Source organism: Solanum dulcamara, chromosome 1 (assembly GCF_947179165.1).
Source record: "Solanum dulcamara chromosome 1, daSolDulc1.2, whole genome shotgun sequence".
NCBI lineage: Eukaryota > Viridiplantae > Streptophyta > Magnoliopsida > Solanales > Solanaceae > Solanum > Solanum dulcamara.
Window position 1 is genome coordinate 85,141,564 of NC_077237.1, and position 23,174 is coordinate 85,164,737.

The 23,174-nt window shown below is 34.0% G+C and overlaps 2 protein-coding genes and 1 pseudogene across 7 annotated transcripts; 1 reads left to right on the top strand and 2 right to left on the bottom strand.

The window, feature by feature from the left end:
* LOC129881558 (O-fucosyltransferase 16-like) lies at positions 1-6,040 on the bottom strand. Its single transcript, XM_055955736.1, has 10 exons — positions 5,607-6,040; positions 5,466-5,516; positions 5,282-5,372; positions 5,026-5,102; positions 3,696-3,784; positions 3,367-3,550; positions 2,286-2,467; positions 1,723-1,825; positions 955-1,286; positions 1-869 (listed from the first exon to the last, which is right to left on the bottom strand). The coding sequence occupies exons 1-10, from the start codon at positions 5,778-5,780 to the stop codon at positions 371-373; spliced, it is 1,782 nt and encodes a 593-aa protein (XP_055811711.1). The 5' UTR covers positions 5,781-6,040; the 3' UTR covers positions 1-370.
* Positions 6,041-7,358: 1,318 nt separating this feature from the next.
* Positions 7,359-11,469, bottom strand: LOC129881571 (G2/mitotic-specific cyclin-2-like). Of its 6 annotated transcripts, none has more exons than XM_055955753.1 (12): positions 11,101-11,469; positions 10,409-10,470; positions 10,186-10,288; positions 10,049-10,096; positions 9,899-9,971; positions 9,669-9,824; positions 9,462-9,590; positions 8,607-8,696; positions 8,292-8,513; positions 8,071-8,169; positions 7,793-7,971; positions 7,359-7,673 (listed from the first exon to the last, which is right to left on the bottom strand). In XM_055955753.1, the coding sequence occupies exons 2-12, from the start codon at positions 10,461-10,463 to the stop codon at positions 7,526-7,528; spliced, it is 1,302 nt and encodes a 433-aa protein (XP_055811728.1). In that variant the 5' UTR covers positions 10,464-10,470; positions 11,101-11,469; the 3' UTR covers positions 7,359-7,525. The 6 variants fall into 6 exon arrangements, with proteins under 6 accessions (XP_055811728.1, XP_055811724.1, XP_055811741.1 ...); XM_055955749.1 differs by having other exon boundaries at positions 11,144-11,468; XM_055955766.1 differs by having other exon boundaries at positions 9,899-9,947; positions 10,706-11,468.
* Positions 11,470-13,318: 1,849 nt separating this feature from the next.
* On the top strand, positions 13,319-18,965 carry LOC129890269 (U-box domain-containing protein 15-like; annotated as a pseudogene).
* Positions 18,966-23,174: the final 4,209 nt, after the last annotated feature.

Consider the following 23,174-nt stretch of genomic DNA (forward strand, 5'->3'; position numbering starts at 1 on the left):
TCAAAGAACAACTAAAGCAGGTTATATTTGAACTCTCAACAAATGTTTACCCAATAAAGTAGTAAGTCAACTAGCGATTAACATTCTCGTCTATGTATACAAAAATGTTTGAAAGCTATACACCGGTGAAAAATTTCTCTCTCGGGGAGCTTCATCTTAGCGGCTACACTTCACGAGTTCAAGCATTGTTGATCATAGGCCTCCGAGCTAGTATAATTTCAAGCTCTTGACCGATAACTCTTAACAGAATATCTCAAGAAGTGGATCCGCGTTACTGTGTGGTCAAGGCTTCAGTCACAGAATCAGTTCAGACCAAAAAGGCATTCAAAATTGAACCAGAGCCTCTGGAAAGGCAATCTTTGATCCTTTCTCAATCTGAAAGCAACTCGTCCAACTCAGTATCCTCAGACATGGAAGGGTCATAGTCGGTACTTGTTCCATTGGACAAAGCTTCAACTTTGGAGCTACCAAATGAAACTTCGCCCAGAGGGTTATCCTCATCTTCTTCTTCATCCTCAAGATCAGCCATTTCTGGCTCATAGTCTACATTTTCATCATGAAAAACTGCCTCAATATCTTTCTTCCTATCATCAATGTCTTTCTTCTTAGCTACATCTTCTTTACCACTTTTTCGATGATCCCAATCCATTTTCTTTTCAGCCTCAGCATCCTCACAAATGCACGATGATGGATTTTCATGAAACTCACCCCTCCCTGGCCTCACCTCCTTGGGATCCCCCATGAATCCTCTTTGAAACGTATGAACTCTAGCAGAAAATTCCTCCCTTGTCATGTTATTTCTATTTAAGAACAAACGATTTAGTTTCTTAGCATTTGGGCGAATGGTAGGTTTATGACCAAAATATCTCCTACATCAAAAGAAAAGATATATTAGCCAGAATCTAAATAAATTTTGCAGAATAATTCGAAACGCCGGAAAGGGAAGCAACATACCTTCGTCCTGCTAAAATTTTTGCCATGTTTCCATTGTTATTAGTGACAAATACATCACTTTCATCACAAACTATGAAGTCAAGAGCAGCCATTCTAGAAGAATATGCAGAAAATGGTTCTAACTCTTCCTTGCTGGCAATAGTGTCCTTGGAGTAAAAGTTTGGAAAGAGGGCCTTTAATGGAGCCAATGTCTCTTCACCCCCATACACTTCACCAGATGCTACGTAAATATGAACGTCTTTTCCATATCCAAGTGCTCTTAGCATCAAGCCAACTTCTTCAGGCTTAAGAGGGCATCTTCCTTGCCTCCTTGCCTTTTCTGGGTTGCTGTTCTGCACATGTATTAAAAAAGAGTTTACACACACCTCAGTCCGTAGACTATTCTATCATATGGTGTGGAAGAAGGGGAAATTGCGTCCATTAACCTAAAATTATCTCTTAAAAACCATTCTCTCTCTCCCTCTCTCTCTCTCTCTCTCACACACACACAGAGAGTTTTTTCTCCTAATACTGCTTCGAGAGAGACTAGGTCTCACAAGGATGACAAAATCCAGTTTAGTTCCCAGATTATCCAGTGTCACGCTAATTCTCTTTTTTGATAGATCTTTTACTTTGTATCATACAAAATTGAAAAATCTGAATAGCAGTGAGAGATATAAATACAGAAAAAAATGCATAAATGGAGTAAGCAATCAAATCTTTAGACTACATTGTCATGATGGTTCATTATGAGGAAATGACCAAAATCTGATACTTTCGGGATCTCACATGTAAAGTTTTCCACCTCCGCCGTATCTTTCCCAGTTCTGTCCTCTCCTTATCCCCTCCACCATAATAGCATCCAGAGAATGCAAGCATATCAGGTTCAAACCTGTAAGAAATACACTATAAGCAAACTTATTCATCTCTATAATTCCCAAACTGCAGCAAAGCATTTCTCCCCATCCAAAGTGAACATGTCAGCGAAAAAACAGAATACATCAAGCAAATCATGGGAATTCTGAACCAGTCATCTCATATGCGATATACAAATTGTTCAAGGACCAAATTTTTTCTACAAAATCATCATATGTTACAAACCAAACATAACATTTCATTTCAGAATAGGAACATCCGTGAACAGTGATTGCTATTAGACAAACTCTTCAGCTTACTGAAGGGAAACACGCAATAAACACACTATGAAAAATACCCAGAACATTATATCGGTTCTGCATTTGAAGGACATAACTAGTGGCAGCCCTAAGGAAATGGAGGACGACGAAAGGAAAAGACAAAGAAATAAAATAAGAAATAGAAATCATAAAATCAAGTCGGATCTTATGACTAACCTTAGGTGAAGGGCAATATAATGCTTGCTACTCATCCTCATTCGCTGGACCAATTTCTCACCCATTTTGAGTATAGGGTCAGCAAACTTCAGGGCATGATAATTAACTCTGCATCTAAGCTTTTGCAAATCTGTATCCAGCTTATTTGAAAGTCGATAGTCAAACTTGCTGATCTGTACAGCCTGTCAAAAGAAGCGGAGTGCTAATACAGGTCTGAGATATCAATAGTAAACAACACTAATAGACAGCATACAGAAAGGAACAATCCCCTGTTCCCTGCAACCAGGAATAAGATAGATACTTTCTGTTATTTGAAATAGAGGACTGGTTTTCCACTTACTGTTGGCAATTGTATTTTTTCATAGGTTAAGAGTTAAGACCCAAAATAAACATATATGAGTTAGTGAAGCCTCGGGGCCTAGTTCTCTTGAAAACAAATTCAAACATTTAAGACTGATAAACTTGAGTCAATGTAGCAATAATAATCTCCACAACCTCCAACCTAAAAGAGTTAGAACAAGGATACTTAAAAGATGTTTTCTGATGGAAACTTGTGTCATGCATCCCTTGGACATAACAATCTTTCTCTTAAGTGTGTACTTTTGCAGTACCTTCTCGGTAACAGCTTTAATAAAATATCATTATCTTATAAAAGAAATCCTTCCTTTGAGCATTGAAAATAAATGAGGTTTTACTACTCATAACCAAGCTAATTCATGATTCTTCAAACACTTTTAGCAGTTTGCTTCCATTTGAATCAGTGATCACCTTCCCGAAGTATCAACCAAAAAAAATTAAAGTTGGCAAGACGTTTCAGGAAGTACCCAAGTATTTAGTGCCTCGACTCCTTAATCTAGTAAGTTTAGGAAGTTCAGTTACAACAACTGAAAAGGATGCAAAATTTTCAGAATCTTATAGGTTTCATAGCCCATACTCCTGAGGTTGAATGTAAATACTCCAAAAAAAATAACGAGCAATAACTCAAAGTGCAGTAAATAATTAATAAAAGTGTGCATCTCAGTTATGTTTCTCTCTATTCATTCACAAATTACTAAGAAATATAAGTGTCTTGAAAACTCACATGTCTTTTCATGAGTACAGGCAATACACGATTTATATAGCATCTGTCACTGCACTTTCTAGGAACACGCATTCTATGTGGTGTCCATATCTGCCCTCTTCTAAGCGGAAGGTCTTTTATAACTGTAACATCTGTTGTTAGATGTTTTATAAACCAATCAACATCAAATATATCAGAGAAGTCACTGCAAGAGAAAAGGAGATCATTTCACTTTCACAGTTACATGCACTATTATTGGCATTTTAAATGTACCTATACAATAAGTTCAGTGATAGCTGGAGAAACCAATATGCAAGAAAATACTAAATCATTCTACTGATACTACTCACCTAGAATCTTTCCAGAAAGATGTCTTGTCCAACTTTGGAACAACAAGAGTAGCATTTAAAATGCGAGCAGCAACAACAGCATCAGTTATCTGCCATAAAGATGGGCCAGCTTACAATGTTAACTATTGAAGGTTCCACACTTCACAGTCCTTGTAGTTTGATTCCAGCAGAAAGCTCAAGTATACACAGGTGGTAACAGAAAGGAGTGCCAACTCAAAGAGCCGTATATTAGAAAAAGCGAAGATGGAATTATCAGAATCATATTTTACATATAGAGGAGCCGACTGCTCAGTTTACAAGCATCTTGAACTTTAGAATCATCAGGCATGAATACATATAATTCTTGTAGGGAGTATTTGACAACCTATAGTTAGCATGAGCCGGTAATTCATAAGTGTATCTTCTGAAGCCAATTTAACTTGAAGTGCAGATGACTATAGCTCACTTATCAAATCCCAGAGAATGATTATGCAGACATATTTAATATCACTGGATATGAAATTTGTACTGGAGATTTATATCATTACGTCTCTGTCCCATCAAATTAGGTGCATTTTGAGGTGCTAACGAATCAATGATCAATCAATCAACTATAACTCAGTCCCAAATTAGTTGGACTCATTTACAGATCAAGGATATCTTGCAAAAACAAAACATTTACAACAACATTGATATGACAGAAAGCCACAAACTGCACACAAAACTCAGCAACACTTGAACAACCATTAGATGTTGTGTCCCACCAGCTGCATAAAGCTTCTCCGCTTACTGGTGCAGAGAACCTCATAATAAATGGGAATTGTTCACTGTAAAATCTAATGCCTTAATTGCCACGATATGCATGTGCTTACAACAATACCAACAACTGTGTCCCAATACCAAACTAATTGAGTTAGCTCAAAAGTCTTACATATCCATCCAGCTTCATTTGGACCTTTTTATTACAATACACAGTAGTTTGTCTTTTAAAACATTAAGGTGCCGATTTTTCAACCCACGTTCTGATGTAGCCATATCTAGAAAAGCACATCCCAAGACATTTTTATAATGATATTCCTCATAAATAGACTAGTTTTAACAATTGTGAACCTAAAGCAACCTGATTCCTTTATTCGGGATTGCATGTGCATTAACTATCTAAAAATAGCAAAGACAAGTTCATTTGAACTACCCTATAAAATAAGACAATGATTGAATCAACTACCTTATTTGTCTATTAGTGTTAGAAAAAAAAACAGTTTCTCGATCAGAAACTCATTTCTTGTTAGTCAACAAATCAAAACAGAAATCATAATCAATTCTAAAAACCAATCTGGAAATATTTTCTTACCCCAGTTCTCTGTTGGTTAAGACCTCCACTGGTCACAATCAACAAGTATCCATTCGGATGTGTGATAGCTTGGGCTTCTGTAATTTGAAACAGTACAAATACACAATCACATTTCAATGATCAAATTCAACTTTATTAATAATTCATTTATTGCTGCTACATAAACATACTATAACAAACTGATTACTTAATTTTCCAAATACGAATGCTATAAAAGAAGCTGTGAGCTATTGAGCTCTTTTTGGAGTTTACGCACTTGCGAATTTACTGCTGGCATTACTGCAACCATAGAAAAACTTCGAATTTCTCGAACTCCAGAGATCACGATTATGAACTCCTGCACTGATCTAGAACTCAACAATCAACCACACTACATTTAGCAACCTTAGATCCAAATCATATCACAAATAAAACCAATAAGATTCAGATTAAATCCTAACCTTAACACGAGATGAAGAAACTCTAATCTCATTACCACCGCCTTTCTCTCCCTACAAATAACAAATTATGTAATTAAATTAACACTTTATCAATCAATTAACTACACCTCAATCCAAAACTAATACAATTGATTAATGTACCGACGAATCATCACGACGGAGGTGGCGGAGGTGATTATCATCATTAGGAGACGGAGCGAGAATTGATAGGAAGAGGAATAGGAAGATGAGAATGCTGAAAATAGCGAAAACTGCTGGGAATAGAAACCGCACACGGCTATGATACTGCTGGTGGCGCCGCCGTGGAATAGCCATACGGCGGCGATAATTGGTGGTCGGAAGCGTTTTTGCTGATTTTGACTCCTCCTCCGGTATCGCGGAGGAGAGGGCTTAGGGTTATAATAGGAAATACAGATTTGTTATTCTTTCTTCTTCAAAGAGAGAAGAATTTGGAGTTTTTGGCGCCCCATTAACGACAACGATTGCATTGTAGGAAACACTGCTCTTTTGCTGTTTTTATCTTTTCGACAGATCAAATTTTGTTGGATCCCATTCCATATTAGATTTCGAATCAGTAATTAATTCAAAGGTGAAAGGTTGATTATAAGAATTATTTACCACACAAATTATAATAAATTATTGAAAATGACAAAAAGACAACAAAAGAAGAAATATTAGTTTAATAAATTAATATATTACAGTAATTAAGAAAAGGAAAGAAACAGAAAGAAAGAAAAAAAAAAGCAAAAAGAGGATTGTGTTTGTGATTTAGATCTTTGAATTGTTGGTTACTTGAGGATTAGGTAAGATTTGGGGTTGAAATAAGATTTGATTAGAAAAGTAAGATCTAACTGACTATCAAATTATTATTTTTGATGATTGTGGTGTGCGAATTAGTTTTCGTGTACATCGTTTAATTTCGCAAAATACTTGTCACCTCCCGCATTAAATAACTTTGTCCATCAAAACTAGAATTGATGAGAAGAATCACGTGGTGTTTTTGTATTAACATATCATATATCATCAAGGGATTTGCGGAGGAGGTCTTGTATTCGGATAGTATGAATGGAGAACTTGGTAGAAAATATTTTTCCCTATAATGAACCTAAATCAGATAAACTGAACCAGTAAATTACGCTGTCAAATTGTAATTGTTAGTATTTGTAGATTGGGTCTGTGATTAAATTATTGAAAGCTCATCATCTATAGTTTTCCACTTGAAGTCAATTTCCAATAAATTTTAATTGCAATTTGTAGATTAGACTTTGTGATTAAACTATTGAAAGTTCACTAACTCCACTTTGAAGTCATTTGCTAACAAATTCAAGATCTCATTGCAAATGACTCCTTTAATGCCATTATGAACTCCACGGAATTTTATCAATTCTAACGCAATTAAATTAATTCATGAAGTAGCTAATTGTTACACAGTGCCTTCCTGAAATGGCTTGGAAGGGTGACGGTGTAAGCAAAACTGCTGATGTCTGTGGTCACCTTCAGGCCAATTGGTGCCCCTCTAGATTGCACTCAATATGAACTCTCAAGAAAGGGACAAGCAGTTTACGCTTTAATAACTACTCTTTCACTAGCTCTAGTATTCACAGGCTGAAATATTATTATCAAGCACCCTTTACTATTTCAAATAGAATTTATATTCCTACCTTTTTCTTAGCAACTGGCTTTCGCAGTTTTCATGTGATTGTAGGCACTATTTTCTCGATCACATCTGACCAAGGGGCATCATGTTGGCTCTCAAGGCATTTTGAAGCTCAAAGAACTCTTTGTCATTACAAGCTAAACATGTCATATCTTCTTCATACAAAGAGGCTTCACAATAGTGATTATATTATGTAAACCAAAGGATTTGCCAAGTGATTACTAGCACAGATAGCATAAGAAAAGGATCTAAATAGATTTTAGATTCACAAAATAGTAGCAACAATTTGTAAAAAAGTACTTGGACCTTACATAGAGCCATGTAACCACAAAAAAAGAGGCAAAACACACGTTTTGTCCGAGGCATCTTATGTTGATCAGTTGCTCTCCAGTAACATCATGTGCTAAAAAAACCTAGTCTCTAAAAGAGAAGAAGCCGGTGGGAATTTTGCAACAAAGCCATATTTAGAGATGCTATACTTTCTGTGTACACCGGTAAGCCTCCCAGTTGCAGCCTTCTGATGGAAAGTAACCATCAGTTTTGAACATTCCCTGTTATATATAGAAAACAAAAGGGACCACACAAACACTCAGAGGAGTTTCTTTTTCGTGCATTCGGTAAGAATAAATCATCTTTGCAAACGAAGAAAAGTAGATACATAGATACTTACAGAAGTTGATCTCGAGTATAGTTGCTATATTTCTCGCAAGTTTTAGTCCACTCCTTTGTCACACCTAGGGTACATTGGGCAGTAAATATCGCCGCAGCTGCTAGCATTGAAGGTGGGAACCTAAGTGTTTCATACTCAACGAGGCATAGTTCAGTCATGAAGAAAGACAGAAGCTCCACCTGATCCAAGAATACCCGAAAATTGTCAGTACTTAGTCATGATTTCACAATGTTGTCATTTCCCCAAGTGATAATTTAGTCTAGTAAGTTCATAGTAACCTTCTTATCAGACTGCGCAGCTTTAAGAAATCGCTTCATAAACACATATGCCGTAGGCACTGATAGTTTGAACTGTAAGGTATTGATCATCAACTTCTCCTGCAGAAAGTACTCAATCAAAGTCATATGGCAGGCTAGAAAAACTTTGGCAAGATATAATGACATTTTAGTTAAATTAGAGGGACAGACGCTTAATTTCAGGTAAAGCATAAATAATTTACCATTTCAAGTACTTCTTTCTCGGTGTAAGCCTTATCAGAAATCAAAACCAGATCCTGAACGACAGGAACTGACACTTCTTCATACTTGCAGGCTAGAAGCATAGCAGTTACACCAACAAGCTGGAGTTGTTTCCTAACCACTGGCTGGACTGCCAAGAATCTATCGATAAGATTTATGGTCAAATACAAAGTCTCCTCCATCAGTTCAAACTTGTAATGTACCTACACAGATTTGATTGGACATTAGTGAAGCTGGAAGTCATTGTGTTGCTTCATGGAATTTTGAGAGGCTGCAGGGGTCATAGTTTTTGTTACCTCAATCAGCCAGTCAATGAGAATAGCTCTCATCCTCTCATTGATATCGAATTGTTGTTCCATATAGTTTGGAGGGGCAGAGCTAGAACTCTGAAATGAAAAATAAATTTTATAAAAATTGACTCCCACAAACAGAAATCCAGAAAGTTGTACAAATTTTATCTTATCCGATCATTGAGGAGTGACAGAGAGAACTTAAACAAGTAAAAGAAAAATATAAAACAAAAATTGGAGATACTTGTTAAAAAGAACATTTTCAAGGAAAAGGTTGACAAAAGTAGGTCCCGTTCAAGGATTTGCATGGTATGTCCGTTTTCCGCTAAAGGCAGCATGAAAAGCACGTTTATTGTAATAGTAAAGGGAAGGACAACTAAGCAACTATGCTACTATTGGCAGCTCAAACTAAAAACTACAGCTGGAAACCAACTTTAGTTAGTCATTATGATCAAGAACTCACTCTCGAGAATTTTATTGACCTCACATATAATATGGGGAATCTGGTTTAACAATGACTTGACTTGAGGGTATTCAAGAGAAGATGACAAACATGAGTGAACATCTAATGATCAGCTTTTTGTTTCACAATAGATCAGTCAGTTTTATATTTAAAGCCAATCCCGTTTATGTAAATGGTCAAACATACTTCTAAGAATCAATCGTCTTAATAACGGTGGACAGGTAGAGAACCTATATAATAATTTAACAATAACAACAACATACCCAGTGTAGTCCTACAAGTGGGGTCCGAGAAGGATAGGATGTACACAGACATATTTAAATAGCATATTCATATAAGTTTTAAAAAATCTATTGAGCTGCTACAAAAGGTGCGGGCGTGTTGGAACAATTTCTCACCTCAATCTTCTTGTAGTAAGCATGAATATCATCAATGTACTCCACAACTGCAAGTGTGTCCTTTTTATCAGCACTATCTATGTCCACAATTAACGTCTCTTCTACATCTTCCATCTCTATCTCTTCATCCTACATAAAAGCAAAACACAAAATAAATGGTGATCCATAAATCAACCAGAATGAAAATACAGATCAAATCAACTATACCATCCGATCAATTTCCTCCATCATTGCTTCTGTGTGTTGCACAGACATTGGCACAACGTAATCACTTGTGGCCTTGTAATCTTCTACATCGATAATGATGGGACCTTCTACCAGTTCATTTCTACTAGGTGCTTTTTGGACTGGCGGCTTTGTTACCTGTGTAACATTACATCATCAACACTTCCAACAGAATTAATATGATCCAAGATGGCACTCGTTGAAAAATGTACCTGGAGTGTTGGTTGTTGCTGCTTGCCATCTATTTGTGCAGCATACTTCCTGCGGCAGCAAGAATCCCCCACACTATTAAAAAAGAAGCAGACCAGATGATCAAAGTATTTAACAATAAGAACTATCTCAACCAAGAATTAGAATCAGACCTCGTGATTGGTCGATGAATTGGATTCTTATCACCATCCACACTCTTGCTACACAAAATTGGAAAGATCATTAATGGAATTGCAATAAAAAAGACATCTTGGAACTCAATAAATTAAAGAGTTTGATCATTTCTTACTCGATGCTGCTATCTTTCTTGTGTACTTTACGAGGGTATTGTGGAGCTTCAACAATGTTCCCATTTATTGTGCTTAGAGCCCTTCTATTATGCCCCATTCCTCCTAGTAGCGAAAAAACGATAGATTTTCCATCTCGTAAATTTCAGGTTTATAATAGACCTTACTCAAAATCAGATACAACAGTCTATATATGATTTTAACAATTCAAAATTCAAATTTTACTTTGCTGATTTGAAGGCCTGATAACACCTTGGCAATTCTCATCTGATCCAACCATCTTGAACCTGATTAAGGATTGAATAAAAAACAATATTAAACAGCCAAAATTTATTTGAAAAAAAAAGACTAAATGTTTAAAGGAACAATCAGGAATCAAGTTAAAAATTCTCAGATCACAAACCTAAAACACCAACCTGCAAAATCCAGAACCCTTTAAACTGATTATCAAAACGATTCAATCTTTCAGTGAAAAAAACCCAAATAATCCAAAAAGAAAAGAAAGATACAATGAACAGAAACCTGCAAAATCAAGAACCCTTTATACTAAAAGAGCAGCCCAGTGCACTAAATTCCTATTATGCAAGGGCCCGCTCGGTCTATTATACGCAGTGCATTTCTGCAAGAGACTGTTTCCACAACAAGAAACCTTTATACTTATTCTCAAAAAGATCTAATCTTTCAGTGAAAAAAACCCAAATGATTCAAAAAGAAAAGAAAGATACAATGAACAGAAACCTGCAAAATCAAGAACCCTTTATACTAAAAAGGAAAGTTCGATGTACTAAGCTAATGTTACGCACGGGGCCCAATCAATTATACGCAGTCTTATCCTGCATTTCTGCGAAGCACATTTTCCATGGCAAGAACCCTTTATACAGATTATCAAAAAGATCTAATCTTTCAGTAAAACTAACCTAAATGATTCAAAAAGAAAAGAGAAAGACGACGAACATCAACCTGCAAAATCAAGAACCCTTTATACTGATTCTCAAAAAGATCCAATCTTTCAGTGAAAATTACCCAAAATGATTCAAACAAAAGAAAACAGAGAAACTATGAACTTCTCCCCATGAAACTATTCAACTATTCAGTGAAAAAAAAAAGGCTCTCTTTATCTTTCATTATCTACAAATTATTTTTGGGGTTGTTTAATTGAAGATAGAGAGAATCTAAAGACAAAATAGTTTGTTTTTTTTTTTTGTATTTTTTTTTCATTGATTTTGAAAACAACGGCTAGTAGATTTATGGGCGTAAGATGATAAGTCGTGTATGTTCCCAGCTAGGACTTAACGGTTACTCATTCAAAATTTCTTGTTAAAGCCCTTTAATTATGGCTTTTTTCACCTTTAAAGAAATCAGTCACGAGATCTTTCCAATAATCCATGTTTGTTACATAGGATTTACAAATCTACAACTATGATTTCACTTAATTAGAGATATCGAATTCAAGTTTTTCCGAGTACAGGGTCATCTTTGTAAGGATCGTTTTACCTCTTAACGTGAAATTTTTCTGTGTAAATTTGAATTTAGTCGAACTTCAATACGGATATCAACCATCAACAGCGGAGCTCTATACTACATGGATTTGGGCATAATACATAAATGTATTCTGTAACTTGGCCTCATTTCACATTTATGCACTTCAACTTTGGATATAGATAACTAGATACTTAAATTTGTATAAGTTGAATAAGTAGATACTTGAATTTTATGTGGCATGATACACATAGGACACCATGTAGGACGCAAATTGGCATGTATTCATGTAGGATGTGTGTGTTTATTTGTTCAATTTTATACAAATTTAAGTGTCTACTTGTGCACACCCTAAGTTAACGGACATAAATGTGAAATGAGATCAAGTTAAAGGACATATTTATGTATTATGCCCATGGATTTGACACGAAGTTTTAAAAAGTAAAAATTAAAATGAAAATTAAATTTTGTGATTTTAAATTAAAGATAGGCATAATACATAAATGTGTCATTTAACTTGACATCAACTAACATTTATCCTTCTAACTTACTTTGTCTGTGCACAAGTAAACACTTAAACTTGGATAAAATTGAAGAAATAGATACATTCGTCTTACGTTGCGCCCCACACTGTAATTTTGTGTCCTACGTGGCGTCCTATGTGATATCACGTATGACGAGTGTTTTTACTTGTTCAATTTTACACAAGTTTAAGTGTCTACTAGTACATACCCAAAGTTAGAGGACCTAGATGCCAGCAATGCCAAGTTAAAAGACATATTTATGTATTATGCCTTAAAAATATGTAAAATATCCCAAAATATCATTTAATATCTTAAACATGTCATATGGAAAGTTAAAATAAGAGTTGTCAAAAAAAAATGAAACTCATTTTTAAACAGATCAATAAAAATAAGATAAATAAATTAAAATAGAGAGAATAATATCTCTTGAATCCCCTTGATATCAATTCACATTTTAGGCATGATATTTTTTTTATTGTTTTAAATTTTCTTATCAACTTTTTTGGATTTGCTACTGTTATATCATTACTTTGTTTCTATATAAGTACAGTCAATGGTAAAAAATGTTTGTTTGAATGCATTTCATTGAGTTGAGATGTTAAATTTTTTTAACTTAGTGTTGATTGATATATAAACCCTTTAATTTTTAGTGTATACAAATAGATACTTAAATTTGTATGAAATTAAATAAATAAATATATGTTTCATACATGGCATTCCACGTGAAAATTTTATCTTACATGACTCCTACGTGTATTATGCCACGTAGGATATGTGCATCTGCTTGTTCAAGTTTATACAAATTTAAATGTCTACTTGTGACATAAATGTCAGATGAATCCATGTTAAAGGAAACATTTATGTATTATATTAATTTTTTTTTTTAAAAAAGTGAAATTTGATCAATAGGCTAACTTTAAAATTACAGGATATACGATTCCACTTCAAAAAATGTGATATTTTAAGTACTTTTTTATTATTATTAACTCAAAAAAAATAATCGTGACTTCACTGTTATAGTGAAAAAAATTCACTAAAATAATAAATTTAGAACTCACCAAATCAAATTAATTATCTTAAAATTTAAATTTTGGATTGCACAGATCACGTGAACTCAGTAACTTTTGCTCGTACAAAAACAAAAAAGCGGGGAATTTGTGAAAACTACCGAATTAACGAACTTTCAAAATCTCAACACTTCCAAACCCGCAAAAAGCGTTTACTGTCTTTCTTCTCCTCCAACTTTCAACCGATTTTTTCACTGCAACTATTCTTTCCCTCTCTTTTTTTTTTCAATTAGTTAATTAGAATCGAAATCAAAGCCTTAACTTTTTCTTAAAAAAAGATTAGGTTATGGTTTTGATTTCGTTTCATTTTTTTCGACTTTCAAACAGAGAATCCTCTGTTTATTTTTCGAGAAAATCAAATGGCGATGGATCGGGATCACGAGCTTGAAGAAGGTGTTACAGTTGAAGAGGAATTTGGATCAAGCTGTCAAACAAGCCCCAAGAAAAACGAGAAGTGGTTCGTGAACTTATCGGTGTGATTCATACCGTTGGATCTTATGAAGAGTATAGGAGATCACAGAGAGAGGAATGTCATAATCTTTCGGAAAGATTGAAGCTTTTATTACCTCTTTTCAAAGAGATTAGAGATTTCGAAGGGCATATCACTGAATCGGGTATCGAATGTTTGATGAGATTGAAGAAGGCATTTTCGTCTGCGAAGAAATTGTTAAAAACTTGCCACTGTGGAAGCAAAATTCATCTGGTAAGTAACCCTGTTTGTTTTTTAATTGATTGGTTATGTCATCATTATTATCTTGTTCTTTGATTTCGCATATCACTGGTGTTTTTTGTGCTTCAATTATTACATTATTTTGTTGTTGTTACTGTTCTTTTTCATGTTTGTTATGTAATGCTCTCCATTTCACATTATTTCGTTGTTGACGTGCTTTATTTAAGCTGACAGTCTATCAGAAATAACTTTGCTTACACGTTACCCTCCCTAGATTAGGGCTATTCAAAACCAAACCGAAATCGATAAATCGAACCGAAGATAAATTATTGATTTATCGGTAATGGATTATTGGTTTAGCAGTTTCGGTAATGGTTTTAATTTTTTTTATATCAGATTATCGGTTCTTAACGGTTTAAGGTTTTTTCTTAACGGATTAACCGATAACCCGATAGTAACTTAATAATTTATATTTATTAATATTCGGTAAAAGAAAATTCTTCACTTAAGGTTTAGTTTTCATACTTTTATTTCTTGTTGTCTCAAATTCTTTACAACAACAACAACAACAACAACCCAGTGAAATCCCACAACATGGGGTCTGGGGAGGGTAGAATGTACGCAGACCTTACTCCTACCAAGGTAGGACGGCTGTTTCCTGGAGACCCTCGGCTCAGTAAAAGCATAAATGCATAAAAAAAAAAGTTAGATAAGAATAGAAAATTAAAAGCTTTATGAGAAAAACAACAAACAAATAACGAATAGATGACAAATAAATACAAATAAATAAAGACTAATAACAAATAACGATTAAATAAATAATGAAAGCGTCACAGGTAAAATTGAGTAATCAAAGCATAGAAAGTAATAAATAATAACAGAAATAACAGAAATCAGAAGTCAAAGCGCAAAAGATCGTAATGCACTACTACACCTATGAATAGAGAAGAATAACGAGACTATGAACTAGCCTTCTATCCTAATGTGGGTCCTCCACACCCTCCTATCTAAGGTCATGTCCTCCGTAAGCTGTAACTGCATCATGTCCTGTCTAATCACCTCTCCCCAATACTTCTTCGGCCTACCCCTACCTCTTCTGTAACCATCCATGGCCAGCCTCTCACACCTCCGCACTGGGGCATCTGTGTCTCTCCTCTTCACATGTCCATACCATCTCAGTCGTATTTCCCGCATCTTGTCTTCCACCGAGGCCACTCCTACCTTGTCCCGAATAGCCTCATTTCTAATCTTGTCGCTCCTGGTGTGCCCACACATCCATCTCAGCATTCTCATCTCAGCAACTTTCATCTTTTGAATGTGAGAAGTCTTAACTGGCCAACACTCCGCCCCATACAGCATAGCCGGTCTAACCACCACTTTGTAGAACTTGCCCTTAAGTTTTGGTGGCACATTCTTGTCACATAGCACTCCGGAAGCGAGCCTCCATTTCATCCATCCTACCCCAATACGATGTGTGACATCATCGTCAATCTCCCCGCTGCCTTGCATGATAGACCCAAGATACTTGCAACTACTTCTCTTTTGGATGACCTGAGCACCAAGCCTAACTTCAACATCAACCTCTTGAGGTGTCTCACTGAACTTGCACTCTAAGTACTCTGTCTCAAATTCTTTGTTATTATATAATGTTTTACATTTGCTTTTGAGCTAGACACAATTTATCAACTCATGTGCATGGTTCATTTAGTTTTTTACCTTGTTTCTAAGAGATTTTTCATGGAGTTTTTTTGCATCAAATCTTAACAGTTAAACTGGTAACTGAACCGATAATAATCAATAACTGATAAATTGATAACCGATAAGCCAATATCTTAATGGTTTTATAACGATTTAGCATGTCTATAAACCGATAACTGATAAGTCAAATCGATAAACTTCAAAACCGAACTGAACCGACCGATACGCAACCCTACCCAGATTGCACTTGTGGGATTACACTGGTTATCTTGTTGTTGTTGTTGATTATATCATCATTATATTATTATCAACTTCGATTTTGGGGTAAATACTTATCCGCACTGGATGTTTACACCAAACTAATAATAGTATGGCATATGTCTTTGAGCATACCCTTCTATCACCTAACTATGGTTAATTAATGTACATGTTCACCGATTTTGGGGTTGGTTGAATTTGTTTTTTTTTTACTTTCAAATATGCAGGCCATAGAAAGTGAGGCTGTTATGGGAAGATTCTATTCTGTGTATGAAAGATTAAGTCAAGCTCTGGAAAACATACCTTATATGATGATTTTGGAATTTCAGATGAAGAGAAAGAACAGGTACAATTTATTTCATATACATTTTCGCCGCTACTGATAGATACTTGAGCTAATGGGATCAAATGTATTGTTGTTAAAAGAGTGTTGATGGAGGACCAGATTTTCCAAACACCTTTTTTGGCCCCCTAAAATGGTAAGCAAATTGTATCTAACGTTACACACGGTGAAGATGTAATATTGGCATGAGATGAGCATAAATGGAGCAACATGGTCATTGCGGATTTATGCAGCAGACTCCAACTTCTTGAGTTTGTGATTGAGTCATCGTTGTTGTATTACACGAGCATATCTTATTGGTATAGTAAGAAAGCCACAAGTTGATGTCTGTCGCCCAAATTGTTGAGCTCAATTTTAGTTTGGTATAGATTACTGTAAAAAGGAAACTAAAAATAGGGTCTAACATTTTCAAGGAAATAAGTAATTAGTACAATGCAACATTCTCAGAGAGTCAGTTGTTTTAGCCAATTTTCGGAGATCGTTGTATCTGGCTAGTTATAGCAACTTATGCTTGAATATGGATATATGATGATAATCCAATTTGCCTCTTTTTTGTTGTTTGTTCAGCCGAGGGTCTTCTGGAAACAGACTCTCTACCTTCTCAAAGGTAGGGGTAGGGTTAAGGTCTGCGTACATTCTACTATCCTCAGACCCAACTTGTATGATTACATTGGTTTTGTTGGTGTTGATGTTAGTCATTTACTTTTTTCAGGTGGAGTTACTGAGAGTGCAATTTAGAAGATCTAAAAAGCGAAATGATAGTCAAGACATGGAACTCACTATGGATCTGATGGTTGCTCTGTCTACAAATGATGATAGGAATGCAGATAGTGCTAGTATAGATAGACTAGGAAACAAGCTAGGTTTACGTACTCTTAAAGACCTAAAGGTAGAAACGATATCAGTACGAAGAGTAGTTAAAGAAAGAAAAGGTTGTCATGCTGAAGAGACGCGAAAAATCGTAGGTCTTCTAAATTAATTCAGACAGTTTGCTGGGCTTGAAGAAATTGAACCATTGATGATTAAAGCTCATGAGAAATCAACTTCTTTGGCAATTCCAAATGAATTTCTCACATTAGAGATTATGATGGATCCCGTTACTGTATCAACCTGGCAGGTGAGTTCACAACTTCTACGATGCTATGATGCTCCATGACGATGCGTTTTCTTCCTTTATATGAAGAATGATCAGTTTTTAAACAGTGAAATGTCAAAAACACACTTAAAGTATTTTGGTTTTTCAAGTTTCATGCTTGAACTATCAAGTGGACGATTTTTCTACTTGAATTATCACCAGATATTTGTCATATAACACACTTCCAACTATAAGTTGAGGTGTATTTTGATAAATAGTTGTGATAGGTAAATACATGAAGTTCAGGTATGAAACATGAAAAACCGGAATACCTTAGGTGCGTTTTTCATCCTTTCAGTTAGACATGTGTATTAGCAATAGATTGGCTTAGATGAGTGGTATGCTTGATTTTCTTTCCATATTGCATCTATTGTAGACATATGAAAGAGAGAACATACAACATTTGTTGGATTCAATTTGCCAAACATGTCCGAAAACTGGGAAAATCTTGGAGCACTTATCATTGGCTCCAAACTTTGGTCTGAAGAATTTGATCCAACAATGGTGTGAGAAGAACAATTTTCAACTTCCTCAAAAGCAAGAACCTCCAAAACCCAAGAGCCCCCCCCCCCCCCCCCCCCTCTGTCGAAAGTGATGGAAAAGTTTTGTCCTTGATTCATGATTTATCGTCTAGTCAGTTAGAAGTACAGAGAAAGGATGTGAAAGAGATTAGGATGCTTTCGAAAGAAAATCCAGAAAATAGGACATTAATAGTTAATCGCGGAGGAATCCCACCACTTGTCCAACTACTATCCTATCCAGATTCAAGAATTCAGGAACATGCTGTGACAGCGCTTTTGAGCTTATCGATTGATGAAACAAATAAAAAACAAATATCTGAAGAAGAACCTATTTTAGCTATAATTGAGATACTGCAGAATGGAAATGTTGGTGCTAAAGAGAAATCTGCAGCAGCATTGTTTAGCTTATCTATGCTAAGATGAAAATAAAGAAGCTATAGGTTCGTTGAACGGTATCCCACCGTTAATAGAATTGTTAAGAAATGGGACAATCAGAGGAAAGAAAGATGCAATAACTGCACTATTCAATCTTTGTTTAAATGAGGAGAACGTGCGTTTGGCTAATGAAGCTGGGATTGTAGCAGGGTTGTTTCAGTTACTCGAGAAGAAAAACTTAGAAATGATTGACGAGGCTTTGTCAATGTTGTTACTTCTTGCAACACATCAAGATGGAAGGCAAGAAATGGGAAAACTTTCGTTCATTGAAACGATCGTTAATCTGATGAGAGATGGCACTCCAAAGAACAAGGAATGTTCAGTCGCGGTGCTTCATAGGTTAAGTATGCACAATTCAAATCATGTGCTAAAGGCACTTCAGTATAGTGTGTATGAGTATTTAGTAGAGATTGGTGAGAATGGTACTGATAGAGGCCAAAGAAAAGCTAAATCTATATTGCAGCTTATGAGTAAAACAGAACAAATTCCTTGACAAATGTATCTATATATCTATAAGTTGCAACCATGTAATACTAGTGAATTAGGATAGTAAATCTGTTTTACTTTGTGTTAATGTGTAGCATTTTTTCCAATTAAAAACTTGTAAAACAATGAAACAACATCAGAATGGCGTAAGATCGAATAGAAAATAGTCAGCAGAATGGTGTATTCACTTGCATTCTCTCCTTGCTTACATGTATTTTAAACGTAGAGCTCTACGTTTATTAGTGTAAACAGTATCTTTGGGTTGTTTTAGCACGACAGTTCATGAAACAAGCAACGTATTAAGCCATTTGAGTGAAGGGAGAAAGTTGCATAGGCTCCGGATCAGGCCGCATTGTCATAGAGTTAACAGTTTGGTGCATTCGGTTTTTGGTTTAGTGGTATCGATAACGGAATGTAAATGTAATGATACCACAAATGTGTGTATTCTCTACCATTACCTCGCAAATAAACAATTGGAGAATTTTTGTTCTCCATTGGAATTACTACTCTAACTATATGTTTGGTTTAGGGTTGATTGGAATAATTTAGTAAGTACGTACAATAATTGAATTTAATTAGGTAGTGATACGTGGGTGGCAAGAAATATATGATACCATGACTAAGTAGGTAATTGAGAGTTTTAGGGTTTCAATGTTTATACAAGTCATTAGGTGTGTTCATGCGTCGAATCGGTTATGGATTAAAATCAAAATCAAAGCAAAGCAAACCAAAAAAATAGAATTGTCGGTTTGGTTATTCTCGGTTCGGTTCGTTTTGTTTTTTTTTCCAATTTGAAAGTAATAAGTTTGTTGAAGGCATACGTATCTCAATAGACACAGACACCTAGTACATGAACAATCTACAGAAAAACTATTGTGGATTCAATTAAGCAATTAAATAATACTAGAGTTATTATTACATGAACAAAGTAATTTATTTAAGCATGTCATTATATACCAAAGATTAAAAGATCAAATCTTTATAGAAAAAAATGTATATATAATTTCTTGGTTCAATTTGGTTATTTTTTAGTAAAATCAAAATCAAACCAAATAGTATCGATTTTTAAAATTTAAAATCAAATCAAACTAAATATTGATATTTTTAATCAATTTGATTTGAATTACGATTCGATTTACGATTCGATTTAATTTTTTTAACCATAATCATGAACAACCCTACAAATAGGATAAATAATGAAAAAAGTTCCTCTCCGATAATAGGACTTGAAGGCTTTAGCTATGCATAACTGTCAAAAGTGAGTGATCCTATTTCGGCTTGAATGGAAAATACTGGACAGGAAAGGAAAATCATTATGTGTTTTTATATTTTTGTACTATAAATTTGAGGAATTTTCAGAAGAGATTAACAAATATGCATTGTCAGTGGAAGGTCACTTTCTTTTCCTTTTCGACTTCTTCTAAAATGAATTACTTAAACAGTAAATTCAGAAAAAAATTGTACACGTATGCACCTTAACTAATTTTTGACTAATTCTACTAGATATATATTTTCTCCACCAAAGTAGGTATGCGCCGAATAAATTTGTTCACCAGGACGAAAATGATATTTGCCTCTTATCTTAATTTGTTACCTCTAAGGTAGGGTGGAGGGGCGCATTTATAATATTTTATTATTCATATATTAAATAATATTAAAAAAACTTTTTATTTCCTTTTTCAATTTGGCTAGTTAAGTGTCACTGTGTTTCTGAAGATTTCTTCTTGCTCGTAATTGAAAATAAATGAAAATGAAAGAAAATCAATTATATAAAAGTTTATGATTACTGTATAATTGATGAATCTTAATAGTTTAGTTCGTTTCCTATCTAAACTTTTATCTTGTTAGCAGGGGCGGATCTACATGGGAGTGAGGGGGTTCAGTCGAAAAATTACGTTGTATATAGAAGGTTAAATTTAAATATTATGGATATATACCCTTTAATGAACCCTCTTAGTACAATTGAAAAGAGTGGCTCAGTAGTCAAGGGGGTTCAATTTATAACTAAGGTCGTGAGTTCAATTCTCGCTCATGTTTTTTTTTAAAAGTTTTTAAAAGTTTCTCACTCCCTTTTCTATTTAATGTGCATTTTGGGCTTTGGATATGTTGTTGGGCTTGAGCCTTTCTCACTCTCAAATGAGCAATTGTGGCTGGGTAAACAAAAAGTAGTTAGCCCATTTGTGTATATTTGTTATTTACTTAATTGTTTTTTTATTTTTCTTAAGTTTAAATATTGTATTTAAAATGTTTTATATATTTTTTTTATGTAATTGGAATGAAAAATATTCATATTCTCTCTTTTTCATACTCACATATAAGCCCTAACTAGATTTTTATAATTTCTATCTGATTTTCAATATTAACACACTTTTCCATCAAAAGAAAAGAAATAACACACTATGCATATCTCATTTTGTTAAATTTTATATATTATTTATCGAGTTACATAGTGAGTTCTTTTCAACTATATTTTTATCATTCTACATATTAATATATTGATGTTGTTCAACATCTTTTGTTATTATTGCTATTATTATTGAGTACTAAAAATATATTATTTTTAAAAAAGTGTAAATATTGAATTATTAATATCATAATATTTTTTATTTTCTTTATCAATTTCAAAAAAATATATTATGATATTAATAATTCAATACACACTTTTTAAAGAAACTTGTCTTTTGTGGGGCATTAATTTAAAAGAAAAAATAGAAAGTTTAAAATAAAGTAGGACAGTGCAAAGTGAAAGTTAAAAAAAACGATATTTTTTAAAAAAGGCTCGACGGTGTAGAGAAAAATGGAAAGAAATGTTAAAAGGACAAATAAGGCGAGTTAAAATTTAGCAAACGTCTGCTTTAATTTTTCTTTGCTTATTTCCTTTTTTTATATGTTGAACCCCCTAAATTAAAATCCTGCATCCGCCATTGCTTGTTAGTAAGGGTTCAATTACGCACTTTATAATCCTTTTTTTCTAATCAACAATTTATTTTATTTTTTTAAAAAAAATTAGTGTATAATTTCACTCTTCTCAGCGATAGAGTAGAGTTCTAGCTTGGAGCACATATATATTTCCTTACCAATGTTATCATTATATCGGAAAAGGGCCTAAAATGCACTCGAACTATTGAAAATGGTAAAAAATGCACTCATCCATCTATTGGGCCTAAAATGTCCTTGACATTAACTTTTAAGTCTAAAAATGATGTTTTATTTAAAGGAAAAGGGCATTTTAGGCCCAATATATAAATAAGGGATATTTTTGTACCATTTTTAATCGTTCGAGGGCAATTTAGGCTCTTTTCGGTAATTAAAATTCTATTAAATAAATGTTAATTTATAATTAATTTTAAATAACTAAATTGTAACTAATAGATGGCCGCCATGTGTTTAAAAAAATTATTTAAATTATTTAATTAAAATTCTGTTAAATAATTTTGATTTATAACTAATTTTAAATAATTAAATTGTAACCAATAGATGGCCGTTAGGTTTTTAAAAACCTCATTGTAACACCCCCTAAAATGTTATTAATTAATGGATCCTTTCATTTATGAAGTCCAAATAAATTATCAAAGTTTTCTATTTAATTCAAGCATGAAACTTTATGGGTTTTCACATCATGATTCCAATTGCATAGATTATTAAATATTTGAAGTTTAATCACCTACCTTATGTTAGTTTATGTTGGCTCTTAAATGCATTAAATTATTGATTTATCAAAGGTTCTTATATGAAGACATAAAAATATTCTAAAGTATTTTGATCATAATTATTTCTCTCATGACTAAAGTATTTTGATCATATTATGATCTCTCATGCCTAAAGCATTTTGATCATAATTATGTTCTTTCATGACTAAAGTATTTTGATTATATTATAATCTCTCATGCCTAAAGTATTTTGATCATAATTATGTTCTCTCATGCCTAAAGTATTTTGATCATATTATGATCTCTCATGCCTAAAGTATTTTGATCATTTTTTTAAAAGTATTTTGATCATGTTCTAAAGTATTTTGATCACGTTCTAAAGTATTTTGATCATGTTCTAAAAGTATTTTGATCATGTTCTCTCATGCCTAGAGTAATTTGGTCATAACTTTTCATAGGATTGTCCAAATTAGGTGATTCAAATTTCTGAGTAACCACAACATCATTACCTACAACTTTCATGAGAACATATCTTAAGATTCGGAGTTTAAGTAGATCAAATAAATTGATCTTTGCAAGACATAGTGTTGTGACGGAATGGAGTATTTGTAGAATAAAATTCATATCTCGATGTAGAATGCTCCAAATTGGATGATTCTTGAACTAACTGAAACTAGACTTCTATATCTACAATTCTTATGAAGACACAAAATCCTAATAAAGAA

What these genes read in the sequence shown, in the direction of transcription:
- LOC129881558 (XM_055955736.1), bottom strand. Translation starts at nt 5,780, where the DNA reads ATGGCTATTCCACGGCGGCGCCACCAGCAGTATCATAGCCGTGTGCGG. An exon ending in TCTTTCTGGAAAGATTCTAG is followed by an intron (nt 3,551 to 3,695) that starts GTGAGTAGTATC and finishes TTTCTCTTGCAG; the next exon opens with TGACTTCTCTGATATATTTG. An exon ending in GGAGGTGGAAAACTTTACAT is followed by an intron (nt 1,287 to 1,722) that starts GTGAGATCCCGA and finishes ATACATGTGCAG; the next exon opens with AACAGCAACCCAGAAAAGGC.
- LOC129881571 (XM_055955753.1), bottom strand. Translation starts at nt 10,463, where the DNA reads ATGGTTGGATCAGATGAGAATTGCCAAGGTGTTATCAGGCCTTCAAAT. An exon ending in ATTCATCGACCAATCACGAG is followed by an intron (nt 9,972 to 10,048) that starts GTCTGATTCTAA and finishes CTTTTTTAATAG; the next exon opens with TGTGGGGGATTCTTGCTGCC. An exon ending in CTTACTACAAGAAGATTGAG is followed by an intron (nt 8,697 to 9,461) that starts GTGAGAAATTGT and finishes TTTTCATTTCAG; the next exon opens with AGTTCTAGCTCTGCCCCTCC.